The sequence below is a fragment of the Sinohyriopsis cumingii genome, chromosome 6 (assembly GCF_028554795.1).
Source record: "Sinohyriopsis cumingii isolate HCF-2022 chromosome 6, ASM2855479v2, whole genome shotgun sequence".
Lineage (NCBI taxonomy): Eukaryota > Metazoa > Mollusca > Bivalvia > Unionida > Unionidae > Sinohyriopsis > Sinohyriopsis cumingii.
Window position 1 is genome coordinate 78,770,943 of NC_142966.1, and position 18,184 is coordinate 78,789,126.

Consider the following 18,184-nt stretch of genomic DNA (forward strand, 5'->3'; position numbering starts at 1 on the left):
CATTTCATTTTAATACACTGAAGATGAAATTTCTTTGAAAAGTTCTCGCTTTCATTCAGTATCATCTTCCATGCATCATCTCCACCACAAATACAAATTTCACTGTTCTAATTAAAACTGGTTTGTCCACTGACTTTTACACAAGCACTTGTTTTTGCAAAAAGTGTTTGTGAATAAAAGTTCTGGCATAATACATGTGATATGAAATTTTAATTCTGTAACTGATATTGTATCCTGGTGATCAATGCCTGGAAATATTCTTTCAAGATGACAATCTTGGGGAGATCATACAAAGTATTTTTTTAAAATGTCAATATTGTCTGTTACTTCAGTCTTGCAAGATGCATGATTGCTGGTCAACTTCAATATTCCATCTTTTGATATGAGCTAGGGAACATCCAGCTTTATTTTGTCTTTTGTGCTATAGGGGTACATAATTTCAAGTACAATCTATGTAACATTTCAATGAAGAAAATATCCTTATCAACAATTAAATCAGGTTTTTTCTCATTAGTATATGTGATGACTGATGTTGACAAATGTTTGTTAGGGAATCAAAATGGTGGCACAAGCTGCGTGTTCATTGCAGTGTGGGTATTTGCATGCACAATTGATGTCTGAAAACAACCCATTGCGTTAGCACAGTCCACTCTGTATGTTTAACCAATGGTGCATTACCGTGTCATCATAAGCAAGGGACAGCTCATTAATATTCATGCAAGTCAAATGAATGGCAATTAAGGTAACCAGCAAAATACATAAAACAGAAGTAGTACTGTTCCCATTAATAGGTCACATGCATTTTTCATACACAAAGTTAAGGCTTTCAGTACAGGTAAGCAGATGATATTCATAAGGTTGAGTGACCTACAAACAGAGCTCTAGAAGGGGGTTGAATATTAAAAAATGTATCAGATTCTTTTATGAATTTCAAAATCAAACTGCTACTGCTTGTCTTTGTACTCAATGTTTTTATCAGGCAAATAAGATATTACTTTTTTTATATTCCTGATGGGCAGCTCACTTTGAATATTGGAGGGGCCCATTCTAAATTTATAGCAGCCTATCTGATTTTTGTTAACTCTGATAATTTTAAATAACTTTGGAAAAATCACTCCCAAAAGTTTAACAAATTTGACACAAGCTTCTCTGCATTTAGGTTTGTGCAAATCATACCATGTGCCATCCAGTATGGATGCTGCTACTAAAATACCAAATCATTTAATAACGATTTCATTAAAAGCCACTTAACACAATTTGACCAGATTTAACAGAAAGCATTCTAGACTGAAGTCCTTTCAGATTTTTAGAAATGATGTAGATTGATCATCAAAAATTGCTAGCATTACTAAAAATGGTAAAACATTTACACAACTTTATCTAGACAAAATATCAAACAGAAAGCATCTCATCATACAGTCTTTTGACAAATGAAGTGCCATCGGATGTGGGTAAAAGTATTCAACATATGTTATCAAGAGCTTTGCAGATGATTTCTATAGAAATAGTCCTGCTGACTGATTATTTTTTTTGCCAGATGGTATTGACTTTGAGCAGATGTTAAGTTGAGTGATCTCAGGCTCACTAGGGCCACTTGTTGTGTAAAGTATTCATGTATCATGCTGAATGTATGATTTATCCTTAACACCTTGTATAGGTAGGTATGATTGAGGGTGAGGAGCGTTCCAGACAATCCCAAGCTCCAGAGGGGGCAGGAGAAGAAGGCCACGTAAGTCACTCATTAAAAATATAATCCAGAAATTATTTACATGCGAATTCATAAATCTGGTTCATAACTTAAGTTTTAGAAGTGAAGCAAGTTTAAGTAAACTTTTCAGATATATTCTTTGTGTTTAGATTGGTATAAATCTTTTTGTTTAACAATGTGCCAGTAGATGAGGGTCTGTGTTGATCACTTCAGAACATAACTGGAATAGACACAAATGTGGACCCATATTTATTAAGGTGCAAAAGCAAATGGGGACAGCAGATCTGATTAATCTGTTCCAGGTGCAGAATCAAATGGAGAAAGCAGATCTGATTAATCTGTTCCAGGTGCAGAAGCAAATGGGGACAGCAGATCTGATTAATCTGTTCCAGGTGCAGAAGAATATGAGAACAGCAGGTCTGATTAATCTGTACCCAGTGCAGAAGCAAACAGGAACAGCAGATCTGATTAATCTGTTCCAGGTGCAGAATCAAATGGAGAAAGCAGATCTGATTAATCTGTTCCAGGTGCAGAAGCAAATGGGGACAGCAGATCTGATTAATCTGTTCCAGGTGCAGAAGAATATGAGAACAGCAGGTCTGATTAATCTGTACCCAGTGCAGAAGCAAACAGGGACAGCAGATCTGATTAATCTGTTCCAGGTGCAGAATCAAATGGAGAAAGCAGATCTGATTAATCTGTTCCAGGTGCAGAAGCAAATGGGGACAGCAGATCTGATTAATCTGTTCCAGGTGCAGAAGAATATGAGAACAGCAGGTCTGATTAATCTGTACCCAGTGCAGAAGCAAACAGGAACAGCAGATCTGATTAATCTTCTCCAGATGAAGAAGCAAATTGGGATGGCAGGTCTGATTAATCTGTTCCAGATGAAGAAGCATATTGGGACAGCAGATCTGATTAATCTGTTCCAAGTGCAGAAGAATATGAGAACAGCAGGTCTGATTAATCTGTTCCAGGTGCAGAAGAATATGAGAACAGCAGGTCTGATTAATCTGTTCCAGGTGCAGAAGAATATGAGAACAGCAGGTCTGATTAATCTGTACCCAGTGCAGAAGAATATGAGAACAGCAGGTCTGATTAATCTGTTCCAGGTGCAGAAGAATATGAGAACAGCAGGTCTGATTAATCTGTACCTGAGGCATAAGCATATTGGGACAGCAGATCTGATTAATCTGTTGCAGGTACAGAAGCAAATGGGAACAGCAGATCTGATTAATCTGTACCCGGTGCAGAAGCATATTGGGACAGCAGATCTGATTAATCTGCTCTAGATGAAGAAGAAAATTGGGACTGCAGATCTGATTAATCCGTTCCTAGCGCAGAATGGTATAGCAGATCCAAATAATTTCTTGTTTTCAGCTTGACATGCATTATGCAAAAAAAAATTTAAAAACATGTTGAAGTATTTTCTGGCCTTGTCTCTGGAGATATTTTGGAGTTTGTTTTTGCTATCATTTGTACTGTGTGCCAATAATTGTGATGTCTGTTTCTTGATCTCTCTCTTGTAGTAGATCACAACAATATGTCTGATCTTTCATTCTCATTTTGACCTTTGTATTGCTTCTTGTTACATGTGGGTATTCTTAGAGCTAATTTAGTTTCAGATCACAGATCTTATGTAATTGGAACAGAAATAGAAAATGAGATGATGAAGTATCAGCAGGTGCTCATTGGTTTTACAAACACCTGTTTGCTCCAGATTATCTCATAGACAGCAATATAAACTTGCTGAAAAAACGTGACCCATCATCAAACTCTGTACCTACCATATTAGGTGTAAAATGTATGCCCAAATACAATCAACAACAACTAAGATCTGAAGTTACAAAATATGCAGGCACATCAAGGTTGATGATTTATCATTTAAAACTATAATAAAGTCTGTAACAAACTGCATAGGTCCCAATCTGCTAGTGCATTACACAATGCTAGATCTTTGTCTATTATAGCGTTAAAGTTCTGGTTTTTTTTGTTTATTTTTTTGTCCAAGCAAACATAATAGTATTAATTTATACGGACCACTTGCTCATTGATATGTGTCAAAATTATCTGTGGAATGCAATGCACATAAAGGAAACCAATTCTTGAACTGATAATCTCAACACCATTCCTTTTGTTTCTATCAACTTTTTGTAGCACACTACTCCTGCCCTGTATCCATTTTTGAGTTAGTATTGTGCCTCAAGGCCCCTTGGGCATTAGTGGTTGTCAGCCTGCAGCATGTTTAAATTTTTGTCTCTTAGGGTGCTAATCTCTGTACAGGTTTGATGAGATCTCATCCTTTTTTTATATCATTTCCTCTGCAGAGTAGGACTTCTGATGTGCATTTGTTTGTCTTTGTATCCATCATACAATTTGTATCATTCATACAATCTCATCAACAAAAAAATTAATCATGCAGGTTTTAGCTCTATTGGTCATAGACCAGGATGAGCTCATGCAATGGTTTATTGTCTACCATGCACCCATCCATTAGCACAATTTTGTTTTGTCTACTGCTCCTTATCTACTTGGAAGACTACCCTGAAATTTAACACACAGATTCATCACATGATCTAGTTCATCCTAAACCTTCAGGTCAAGGTCATAGTCATGGAAAATATGCAGTTAGGTCTTCGTTTAATTTTGTGAGTTGCTTATATTTACTAAATGCTTTGATAGATTTTTTTCATGCAAAGGTGAATGATAATGAAGATAAAACAATTCATTCTGTAGCATATTTGCATGCCCTTTTGACCTTAGGGTCAAGGTTACAGTCATAGAAACTTTGCATTATGGTTTTAGTTAAAGTTTTTTGTGAGTCCTAAACCTTTTGATGAGTTTTATTTCTGCTGTTGATGAACTATAAGACAAGACCATCTTTGACATGTATGCAAATCCTATTGACGTTGAGGTGAAGGTCACTTATTTTGTAACACTGCATCAGTGATAGACCCAATATGTTGGCTCTTGCCTTGTTCTCTTAGTGCAACTTGAATTGCTTTTATCTCCCAATTGTATGTTTTGTCTTGTTCTTTGTTAGATCCACTGGTCCTAGACCAGAAGGGTTTATATGATGGCTTTTCATCTGACAACGTCCATCAGCACAAGTTGGTCATCACTTTCCTATATTTACTGGGAGGATTACTGCAAAATTTTACAAATAAATTCCTCTGAAGATCTAGTTGGTCCTGTATGTAAATGGTGCTGATCTGACATTCATTATTGATGTCATGGAGGCCATCTTAAAAATCTTGTTATTGCTACTCCTCTTGAATAGATGGTCATATTGACATGAGGTTTTACTCAAAAATAACCCCATGATGTCTGAATAAATGGTCATCTTCACATGAGGTTTTACTCACAAATATCACCATGATGTCTGAATAGATGGTCATATTAACATTAGGTTTTACTCAGAAATATCACCATGATGTCTGAATAGATGGTCATATTGACATGAGGTTTTACTCAAAAATATCACTACGATGTCTGAATAGATGGTCATATTGACATGAGGTTTTACTCAAAAATATCACTGATGTCTGATGGTCATATTGACATGAGGTTTTACTCAAAAATATCACTATGATGTCTGAATAGATGGTCATATTGACATGAGGTTTTACTCAAAAATATCACTGATGTCTGAATAGATGGTCATATTGACATGAGGTTTTACTCAAAAATATCACTGATGTCTGAATAGATGGTCATATTGACATGAGGTTTTACTCAAAAATATCACCATGATGTCTGAATAGATGGTCATATTGACATGAGGTTTTACTCAAAAATATCACCATGATGTCTGAATAGATGGTCATATTGACATGGGGTTTTACTCAGAAATATCACTATGTTGTCTGAATAGATGGTCATATTGACATGAGGTTTTACTTGAAAATATCACCATGACATCTGAATAGATGGTCATATTGACATGAGGTTTTACTCAGAAATATCACCATGACATCTGAATAGATGGTCATATTGACATAATGTTTTACTCAGAAATATCACCATGATGTCTGAATAGATGGTCATATTGACATGAGGTTTTACTCAGAAATATCACCATGATGTCTGAATAGATGGTCATATTGACATGAGGTTTTACTCAGAAATATCATCATGATGTCTGATTGGTTCTAAACAAAAACTGTGCACTTCATGCTGATCATCTTGAAAATCCTTTTCTTACCACTCCTGAACATTTGTTTTTATCTATGCATTTTTTTTAGTATGATTTCTGGTTGATCTTAAATGAAAATTGTAGTGATCTTGTAACTAACATTATGAAAACGATGCTGATTCAACCTCCAGAATGGCCACTTTAATGACCATTCTAATCATCTTTATACTGCAAAAACTATTTATTGCATTCCTGGTTGAAGTGTTTTCTCAGTCAGAATGTTTGAGTTTAATTTCCCTGACTATATTCTTAATTACCTGTTCATATGTTCCCTTTTTGATTGTTTAAATATTTATAGCATTTAATTTGTGTGGTCTTCTTGAGAAAATTAGCTAAGTTCTAACATTTTTATCGCCTGACATGCCAAGCCAGATAACAGTTAGAGTCATTTAAATACTTGTAAGAAAGGCATAACATCAAAGGCATCAGGTTATCCATAATTAGTAAGTAACAACGGCATAACAAAGATGACGTGTAACAAAGACATGATTATCACATCTCATTCATAATCGATACTTTGGAATCACGGGTTGCTGTATCAGTGTAATTAAAGCTTGAAAAGAACTATTTTTGTGCATCAGCTGTCAAAACTTTTGTTTTGATATCCTCAAATCTGTTTGGGAACAAGTCATACGCAAATTGCAGTGATTCTGCCATTTTAAGAAAATAAAATCAGTATTAGAGGAGATTCAGTTATTGAAGCAGAATTCATGCTAGTGTAAACAAACAGGATAGCATCTGAAAAAGTAAAACAAGTGATGACTGTAGAGGGGTCCAATAAATGATTTGTGTTTGCAAAAGGTTTGAAGATACAGCGTGATAAAAAACAAAAGAATATTTACCAGCTGAGCAGGCTGAATTAGGTATGCAGATACCTTATCTCAATCCTGTCGAGAGCAGCCACCCATTGAAAAAGAAAAATTACCTTTGTATACAGGTGACCTCTGTAGACAGGATTAGCTTTCAAAATTGGGTTATTATTATTATTGTTATTAGTATAAAAGACTGCTCTGGTGACCTAAGTAGTTAGAGTGTCTGCCTCATATGCGGGAGGTCACAGGTTCATGTCCTAGCTGAGTCATACCAAAGACTTATAAAAATGGTACTTGCAGCTGTCTCGCTTGGTGCTCAGCATTAAGAGGTTTGTGTCATGATGTCCCAGTGCTAGACATCACTATAAACTGCCACACTGCAGACATCATTGCAGTATGACTGAAAAAAAAATTGTTAAAGCTACTTTAAAAATCTAGATCACACACACACACACACACATGCACACACACACACAAATATTATTATAAAATACACATATATGTTGTTCTCTCCTAAATTTATGTTTCACACATGATTACTGTACTTTAATCCACCCTATAAATTAAATCATCACGGACTTAACATAATCATTTATCTTTGTTTGTTTTGTGCACCATGACAAAACACCAATTTCATTACTTATTGACAGTTTGTGTATGACCGTAAAACAGAACAGACTCTTTGGTTAGCCATCTTATATAAATTAGGCTTGGAAAAGGTTGTTCATGCTTGAGAAAAAATATTTGGACAAAGCAATTGGTCAGCTCACACATATATCAGAAGACAGTTGGATTATGTGAGAGACCTGTGAAACCCAAAGAAGTTTGATATGGCTATTCTTTGTGACCTAAGAATCAAAACTTCACTGGGCTTTAGAGATGAGTTTTAAATATTGAATGACTAGTAACCCTAGTGAAAAGGAATGCCATTCATATATGTTCTCAAAGATGAACAGTTTCACTTTACTTACAAATAGATGAAGAAATTGAACTATACCTGTCACACTGTCATAAAATGCAACTTCCATTTCTGCTACAATAACATGTCTTCTTTACCCATTATCCAGCAATGAAAAGCTTCAACCAATTACTCTAATGATTAAAACGATCTTGCTTTTGAATCTGATATATTGACACCATTTGACAATGTGACTGGACTATGGGGAGTACAAGATAAAAGTGTTGCACATCAGTTCACATGATATTCCTTCATATAAACTGCCATCCTTATGAAGCAAAGGTTTAGTTTGCATAGACTGAGCAGTCACTGTAGATATGCTTCAACGGCCACTTAAAGCAAGGAGAAACATTTGTTTTGGTTTGGAAACACCTGGGTGATGACTGCAGAAAGCAAACAACTATTACACATGACATTTATATAGAAAATCTACCTGGGGGTAATATTAGAATGGCAGTTCTGTCCAGGTGACTGCTATGTAAAGGTGACCATTAGGCCAAGTTTTACTATATATTTATTATCAAAGAATGAGACAAATTAATTAAATACGTTGTTTTCATTTAGGTATGCATATGCCTAATAATATGATGTCACCATCAGTTGCCATTGTTTCCCCTCTCCACTCCCTTATACATGATTCCCTGTGTAGAAAGAAAATTGTTGGCAGCATCTGTGGTTGACATGAGGCTTGACATGAACACTGTTACCTTCTTGAAAATCTTGATGTCATTACTCCTTTTGCATGAATGGTGGCATAGACATGGTGTTTTAATAAAACACTCCGTTTAGTATTCAAGCAGTTTTGAACAAAAATGACTATCTGATCAACAACAAATCGGTACTTATTTGAAGTTTTGTAAACCAGACCTGTTTGACCTTGGGGTTAAATCAAAGGTCATTGCTTATATTTGTGTATATCAGTGAGGTTTGTAACATATGCAAGGAAATTTGGATTTGTATTAGTTTGCATTAAATTAACATGTCATTAGTCAGAACTCTGAATTGATTTTTAAAGTCTTGACTTAGGATTTTGGCTATACTGGCTTGTAAACTTCATAACACAAACAAAAAAGAATGGATTTTTATCATTTGTATTAGTTTATGGATATTTCCGAAGAATGCTTTGCATGATACCAACTGACAGTATCCAGGTCAAGTTCAATAATATCTTATCATGTCAGCATTCAGATCCCAATAAACAATTTGTTTTGTTACCATATTTTGCATGTTGGTGTTTCACAAGAATCTCTAAAGCTGGTTTCATTGCTCAGCAACTGAAAGGAAGATCTGGTCTTATCATGGATTCCTGTTATCAGTCAGTAATTGATCATCATTGAGAGACTCATTTTCTTTTTGTTTCTACAAGGATAGGTACATGGAATAAATTGACAGCAAAAACCAAACTTAATCTATGATATGTGTTGAATAAAAAGTAAATGTACTAGAATTGATACTTCCACATCAGCTCTTGAAAGGTACAAATTCTAGTTTGGGTTTAATAATGACAGTTAGGTCACACAACATTTATTAAACATTGAATTATTATATTTTGTATGTGTGTATATATATATATATATATATATATATATATATATATATATATATATATATATATATATATATATATATATAGAGTCCACTTGAAAACAAACCTAACTGGACTTATGGTCTTAACCTTTAAGACAAGTCATATGTGCAACTATAAGATTGGCGAACATAGCAGTTAGACTTTGTATCCCCAGCCCTTTCTTCAGAGCAGTTGTCTAACTCAAAGTAGCTGATCACCTAGTTGTGAATAGGTTGTGACCAATCTCAGAGCTGCTATGGGCAAGAATGTACTGACAGGACTGAGATAAACCAGGATTGATTCCCAGCTGCATCAGGTAGACTTTGTACCAGTTCCCATGATAATATATTTAATTTTCTTTGAAGATAGATTTAATCCATCTTTAGTCAGAATAAGTCATATTTTTCATTTCTTGGGTTGTTGGACTTCTGCATATCTTCCATCAGTTTCAATTCCATGGACTTTGACCATGGCTGTTCATGGTTTGTGTGTGATTTTGACCATGGATGCCAGTGGTTAGATTGTGGCCATTAAATGGCATTGTGGATGAAAGACAGACATTATGGTTACCTGGGCATGTCATTACCATGTTTTATTCTTTCTCAAGTGGCATATGCATGATACTTGTCCAATTTTACTAAAATTGATCTCTGACAAGCAAGATTGACCATAGTCAGACTGGTTTTACCATGGTTAGAGGATAGCCTGCTCATGGTTTGGTATCCATAACTTCACTGTAAGTAGACAAAGGTAATCCATGACTATTTTTTGCAGAGTAAGAGTATTATGTTTGTAAGAGAAGAAAGAAGAAACATTAATGTGTTATGATACCAAACTTTGAAACAGAATTTAACATTAATTTCCCTTCTGTGAAATTTATAACCTGTTTAATTTCTCTCTTGCATGGTTACTCTGTTTTTTTATGCTGATGTTCAAGTTTCCATACCACATCGCAAATATTTGCATAATATACACCTGGTCTGAAACTGTTTTTCCCACTTTATATATTACCACTCCACTGGCCTAGTGGTTAGAGCGGGATGTCGCCGGTTTGAACCCTAGCCAAGTGATACCTAAGATTTATAAAAATGGTATTTATAGCTGCCTCACTAGATGCTCAGCATTAAGAGGTTATTATTAGGACTGATCGACCTGGTGTCAGGATAATGTGACTGGGCGAGACATGATACTACATGTCTGCAGCATGATGCCCCAGTGCTAGACATCACTATAAACTGCCACACAGCAGACATCGTAGTGAAATGGCTGAATTTTTTTAAAAGCTTTGTTAAAAATCCAAATCACACACACACACACTTCATTTATACAGTACTAGTCGACAGATACCTGACTTGAACTTAACATGTTTTACATGATTTTAATTCATGTTATGTTCAAAATAAAAATAAACAGTACATTAGATAAATATAACTATTACAAACCAAGCATTTAATTATTTAAATGGATGTGGCAAGGATTTTTCTATGGACGAAATTTCTGGCCCCAGATACATGTAGCTTCAACAGATGCATTCTTGCTCTGAATCATAAAAAAAATAATTAACTGATTGATTATATTAGGTGACAAAATTAAATTATTCTTTCATAGAAGACAACATCCTGGACTATGAAAATCCCAGGCCATCCCCCCTCCCATTTTAATGGTCAGTGACCTCATTTATTTTTCCAAGTGGCCATGGATTATAATGAGTTTCAACCCACTGACTTTGCTCTGAGTATACTGTTTTCAACACTGATGTTTTTAAACATCAGATTTGTGTTCGGTACCTGTTTTTCCATTATTTGGACACACAATTGTAAACTCTGTGTGAATAACTAGCCCCCCCCCAAAAAAAAAACCACTTGTGTAGACTTCAGAACCATGCATCTGTTCATCCTATCCACCAGTGCAGCATTGCTGACAGAGGTAAGGGAGATTCCAGAATGTAAATCATCTAAAATTCATACCAAGCCTGAAAACCACTTCAGACTTGATGCTTTCAGAATATGGCCTCTCAAGTTTGTTGTGGATCAAAATATATGTGGTGGAACTTTTTTATTTTTGTCTTTTAAAGTTATTGGGGATTTAAATTCATTTAAATTCACAAATTCATTGTGTAAATCTGACGATGAATTTCATAAACATCTATATATAAAAAACATGAATTGTGGAGAGCTGCTGCAGCTTAGTTGATTTGCATCATACTGAATGCTGTTAAGTCTTTTCCATTACTGCATCACAAACAGGGTGTTGTGTTCTTGTTTACAATTTTCTTTTCTAGCAAATATTCAAGTAACACAATACTAGAAAATAGAATAATACAGTTTAAAAATTATTTTTTGTTGTTTAAAGATGCATCTAAGTAATAAAATAATGTAGGCTACATGTTACAGATTGTATATTTTTTTTGTAACAGAACTACTTTAGTTATTGCTGATTTTGAGAGTGTTGGTAATTAATGAGCTTTCTGTACAACTGAATATATTTAATTACTGATATTATTTTAAAAGTTACCCTGATACATGTATTTGATTGAAGATGAGCATGTATTTGGTAAGTAGGGTGTAAGAAGAGAGTCACTTGCAAGTCCCAAATCTATGTTCCATTTGAGAGATAAAGAAAGATTCGTTGCCTGTGATGGCTTGTATGTGGTTGAGCAATGTTTCCTGACCACATGCACATGGACCAAATATGGATTAACATGTCTCTTATGAACTACAGAGTTTGTTGTTGGATAGAATTTACTTTTTGCCTTCACTCATTGGGATGAATAAATACAGCAGAGTACCCTGTTTGAATATATTAATGAAAAGTCAAGCAACACTTTTGCATGCAAGAAAAGCCTTTTGGAATGATTCTGCAGTAAGCAATAGAAGATGTAAACTCTCATTCTCTTTATAATACAGATTTTGTGATCCTAAAAAAAAAGATGTTAGTCACATTGGTCAAATCATGGACATCTGTGAAAGTCCATGTTCATCAATAATTTACTGATGATGAAGAAAATATGAGAGATTTAGGTATCCTCGTCCATAGCTCTGGTTCTTTTCTACATTGTATCTTTCTTGTCAGTCAGTCTGGTATCCTGGTCCATATTTCTGGTTTATTTTCTACATTGTATCTTTCTTGTCAGTCTGGTATAATGGTCCATATTTCTGGTTTATTTTCTGCATTGTATCTTTCTTGTCAGTCTGGTATCCTGGTCCATATTTTTGGTTTATTTTCTGCGTTGTGTCTTTCTTGTCAGTCTGGTATCCTGGTCCATATTTTTGGTTTATTTTCTGCGTTGTGTCTTTCTTGTCAGTCTGGTATCCTAGTCCATATTTTTGGTTTCTTATCTACATTGTATCTTTCTTGTCAGTCTGGTATCCCAGTCCATATTTCTGGATTCTTTTCAACATTATGTCTTTTTTGTCAGTCTTACATGTCAGTCCCTTCTTGTTGATTGTGCAACAGGTTCTCTGTCTCTGATGGCTTCAGAAGACTTTGTCAGAGTGCTTGCCTACATGTATTAAACCACTTCAGTGGCTTAGTGGTTAGAACATCCACCTCAGATGTGGGAGGTCATAGATTCGAACCCCAGCCGAGTCATACCAAGGACATACGAAAATAGTACTAGCAGCTGCCTTGCTTGGCACTCAGCATTGAGAGGTTAGTGTTAGGACTGGTCTGCCTGGTGTCATGATAATGTGACTGAGTGGGACATCATGCTACATATCTGCAGCATGATGCCTCAGTCCTAGACATCACTATAAACTGCCACACTGCAGACATCATAGCAATATGACTGAAAAATTATTAAAGCTATGTTAAAAACCCAAACACACACACATGTATTTCTCTGTGTCTTCATATCTTTTTTTCCCAAATCTTGAGTGGCATATCTGACTTTCATATTCTTTATATCCACTTTTATTTCCATTGGTATTTCTCTTCAGTTACTTTTGTATCCTTCTTTTTGTTTCACTTTGTATCTCTTATGTATTGAGAATATGATAGATAAACTCTTGCATGTGGGTAGTAATAAGGAAAATAAGATTGGTGCAATAAGGTCATGCTGATTATCAGGAGAGTCAGTCAGTTATAGAAATTTCACACAGAATTTTGTCTCTCTATTCCTACAAACCCAATTTTCAAATCTGTTGATTAGAGAGCAGGATTTTCTCTTTTATTGCAAAAACTAGATTGTGTGTACTTTCTTGACACATTTTCTCACATGCAGCCTGAACAATGTACATAAAGTAGCTTTGGAATGTTTTGCTGACAGTTAATGAAAATTTCCTGTCTGCCAAGCAACATCTACAGCACTATTCTATTTCTTTCTCCTTTGATTTCACCTTTTGTTATCTGTTCTTTAATAATGAAGTACTTTGTTGTACTGTTTTAAACTAGCTGATATATGTATTCAAGGGTTTAACAGCACATCAGCACAATCCTGGCTGTATTCTGTTGAGTGAGTATCTCCCAAAAGGCATACATAACAGATAAACACAAAAGGTTGTAAACTCCTAAAAACAAAGTAAAATTTCTGATAAAAACTGCTCTCTTTTAAAGAGTCCAGGACTTTTGCAGCTGGAGCATCATAACAGAATGCATCACAGGGTAAAAGGAACATCTAAAGTAGTGGCTTTCTACACCATGCAGGATTGCACATCAGGCCTGTTCAACATGTACATTCGCTGATGCACACAAACAGTTGTCAAGTCTCTGAGTACATTTAATTACAGTCAGCAGTTTATTTTGAACTTGTATCCATTCAGTAATTCTTGCACATGGAATACCAGTGAAAAAAATGTGGTAACAATTTTGTCTACAGTTATGAAAGATTTGTATACAAAAGTGCATGTCACACTTTCCTACCAGCCCATGATAAATGTATTTTGATTCATATTGTACCCAAATATTTTGTGTTGCATGATTTTCATAGAAAAGAGATGGGGAGGTTTGTCTGTCCATCATTTCTTCCTTCCTTCCTAGACACTTTAATTTCTGCACAATAGCTGTCTTGAATATTATTAGAATTCAAATTTTGTAAACCACTTGATATTTATGAGACCATGGTGATGTTTGATTCTCATTGTTTTGCATTGTTTACAAGAATCATAGTCCTTGACTGTCAGACCGCTCCAGTAACCTTAGTGGTTAGAGCACCCACCTGAGATGCTGGAGATCACAGGTTCAAACCCCTGTTGAGTCATACCAAAGCCTTATAAAAAAATGATACTAACAACTGCCTCACTAGGTGTTCAGCATTAAGAGATTAGTGTTAGGACTGGTTGGCCTGGTGTCAGTATAATGTGACTGGCTGGGACATCATGCTACATGTCTCTGGCATGATGCCCCAGTGCTAGACATAACTATAAACTACCACATTGCAGACATTGTAGCGATATGACTGAAAAATTGTTAAAGCTACGTTAAAAATCCAAATCACACACACACACACACAAAAATATTTCCATGTATGCACTTTATGACTTTTGTTTTCGGCTTCTAGGCTATGGACACGGAGGAAGGTGAAGGTCCACAGGACCCAGTTGCAGCTGATGCCCAAGTAGAGGATCGACCAATGGATCAGTGATGGCAGTCTTACCTTATCAGTCATTCAGCAATTACGACACCATTGCACATCTTCACGTTTTCATCTTTAGTATCATTTTAAACAATATTGCTTGTTGTGTCAGTAAAAGATGTATTGTTCTGCAAAACTGGTCTTAATATTCAACAGGTCACTTTGTATGCATTTGTAGTGGATGGAGCTTAAAAGATTCAGTAATCGAGGATTTTTCTATAATTATTGACTTAGGAGAAAGTCTGGACTTGTATTCATTGAAAATGCTTTTGTTTACTATATGTTTTTTTATTTTTTAAATTACATCATTAATTCAGATCTCTTGACCTTCCAATTTAATGTCTTACCCATGCTGAAAAAGCAAGAACTGATTGATTATCTTACCATTAGACCTTGCTTTGATTGCCGGAATTATAGCCAGAGTATCTCTGTCCCTCCCAGCTTTGTTAAAAATCATTGTGTTGGATGAGAAAGTTTAAAACTGGCATGTACCCTTATTCTGAAGATTTAATGTTCTTCGAAGGATCACACTATTCCTGCCAGTCAGTCACGTTATCTTAACAACTTCTGGTTGTAAACTATTATGTAAAGATGGTCAAAATAATGTTACTTTCAGTACATCATTCATTTAGAAATCTGCTGTACAATTCTTTTCCTGTGTATAGGACATCAGATTTTCAAATGCTGTCGTCAGGTTATAATTCTGTCTGTTATACTTGTCCACTTAATATCTCCTGAACCCTGATATCTTCTCAAAAATTTGTATGCCTTTGCATCATGACTGGATATACCCTGTTGGTCAGAATTTAAATTATTCCCATTTAAAACAAAAAAAAAATTCCTGATCATCCATCTGCTACTCTCATGTCTGGGTAATATCTCCAAAACTGATATGTTTTGATGAAACTTGGTATGCATATTTATCATGACAAAGAGTTCTGTTTTCTACATGGTTTTGGCTTTATCAGATTGGTACTTTTAAAGTTATCTCTCCAACTTTGGAAAATTGTATTTACAATTTATATCTTTGGCATGGGTGTGGGGTGTGGAGTATTCTTGTTGTTACACTTGTAATATAAGCCAGGAATTATTTAGATACCATTACAATGCAAATATTACTTCTACTGTTATTGCCTCGAGGTTCATCATATTTTTCAAACATTGTAGGCACTAAGTATTTGCTCTTGGATTCGTTGTCTGATTGCTTTCTTGATATTGGAGTACCCTAATGGTAGGTTTAAGTCATAACCTGGAACTGTTTTGTAAGGAAAATTGTAAGGAACAAAGAGATGTAAATGATTCATACTGAAATATATGAACTGCATATAATGTTGTCTTTCTTCTTCACTGCATGTAATGTTAAATCTATCATCTTAACTGCATATAATGTTAAATCTGTCATCTTAACTGCAGATAATGTTAAAGCTGCTTAACTAAATTTGTTGAAGTATATGTATTGGAAAGTCAGATCACATAATCTATTTACGTAATACAGTATATCATGAAACTTTGTAAATTTCCTAAGCTCTGGAATGACATTTTCCACTATCAAATTCTGAACACTGGAATGAGTATTGACAAGACGTATCAGTGAGCCTGCAAAGTATTTTAGGTGACCTGTTCTGATTGCTGTATAAATAATTTGTGTATTAAATCTGTGGAAATGTTTCTCTTGTGATCTTTTAAATATATTTGATGTTAAAATATCATCGACAGAATAGAATCTAATAAAATACAAGTTTGAAATAAAATTCATGAGTCAGACATGTCATCTATTGACATGTGGCTAATTTCCAGATTGTATTAAATAAATAAACAGTAAACATCATTTGGAGTTATTTTTGTTTGCAGCATGGGGTATTTTTACATGTATTTGTGCCCTGTACCACTTGCAGGTTCTCTCAAATACCATGGTAGTTGCATTGGACATAAGATCTGTGTGTTTCCATGTTTGTATGTGTGTAAGATTCATGGCTGAGGGGTCATTAGTGTCACTCCTACAAAAGATGAGGGTAGCAGGGTATAGGTAGCTGTATTACTTTTCCAGTGGTGGAAATGGTTGCGTCAAAGTTAAGATTTTGTGTTAATGCTCATTAAAGTTGTAAAAAGGGAGGATATCTTGGCATGGTTTGCAGGTACGACATAGTGTCCTGTAAAACAATTGCCTAGTGACAGACCAGATTACTTTGCATCCATCTTAATCATCAGAATTGAGAAGACATATGTTGCAGCATATCTATGCATTAGAGATCAACTCTACCAACTTGTCTCTCAGAAATATGGAAAATGCTCCACACACTGATGAGCGTAACTAATTCTTTAGCATATGCATTTTTTCATTCTTGAAAACTCAAGATAATTGATGGAGAACTTCAGAGTATGAGGTGAAAATGTTAAATAAATTTGATGAAAAATGTTGCAGTTGAAAACATTTTAAATTTTTTATAAAGTGAAAAGAAGATAAAGTGAGATCCTGCCCAATCAATTAGCCGAGCCCAAGCGTGACAAGGCAAATAGTTACACAGCTTGGGGAATTTATTAATCAGTAGAATCATTGTTAAGAGCCTCACTGTCATATAGAACTCAACTTAGTTGTAGCAGACAGAATCAGTGAAATTCAGGATTTATTTGTCTACCCGAGATACTTGCAATTCTGCCATAATGGGTTGGTTTCTCTGCAGATGGTCTCTGTTTTCATTGCCAATAACGGGCTCACATTTATGAAAAAGTATTTCATTATGAAATTGCTGTCTTCAATAAACCTCTTTTCTTAAAGACTTCATGAGGACTCATTCGGGGCATTGAAGTGGTATTTTAAATGCCCTGAACCATTTTGATGAGAGGGATCTTATTTGTTGTTGCCAGTAAAACAAGGAAAGGACAGTATTTCCCTTCCCAATCTTGTGTAATTATTTGCTGGGTTATCACATAGCCTCCATGGAATTAAGTCAAGATTAGTTGAATTTCATAAACATGTTGGCTCATGAGGTTAGGGCAGTCAAGTAAAACAGGTCCCAAACTGACATTATTTAAGTTGTGGGTTACCCGTCTGATATAGTTCTCCAGCTCCTGCCTCAGGGACCTTTAATTTTCAGAAAGATCAATTTGACCATGTAGAGTGTATATCAACAGTACAGCAGGACATAGTCTTGGGACCTTCAGCAGCTTCATAATAACTTAGGTTACTCTGCTTCCATTTAATTTGTGGGAGCAAACAATTTTTCCTTAAGCTCGTCATTTTAACGATCTATCATATTATTTGTCTCTATCTTACACGGGACATGAAGCTGCTTCTCATATGTTAGGAAACTGGAGCCAGGGTAAGGTCAATGCAACTCCCTTTTCTTTTGATCTGCTATCATACTGGATAAT

The 18,184-nt window shown here is 35.2% G+C and overlaps 1 protein-coding gene across 1 annotated transcript in view; it reads left to right on the forward strand.

Annotated features, from left to right (window-relative positions):
• The window catches only part of LOC149797285 (proteasome subunit alpha type-1-like), a 49,818-nt gene extending 33,178 nt beyond the window's left edge, over positions 1-16,640 (forward strand). The window contains exons 10-11 of the mRNA XM_089962002.1: positions 1,658-1,729; positions 14,738-16,640. Of these exons, the coding sequence (XP_089818128.1) occupies positions 1,658-1,729; positions 14,738-14,821 (156 nt within the window). The 3' untranslated portion in view covers positions 14,822-16,640. The remainder of the gene's footprint in view (positions 1-1,657; positions 1,730-14,737) is intronic.
• Positions 16,641-18,184: the final 1,544 nt, after the last annotated feature.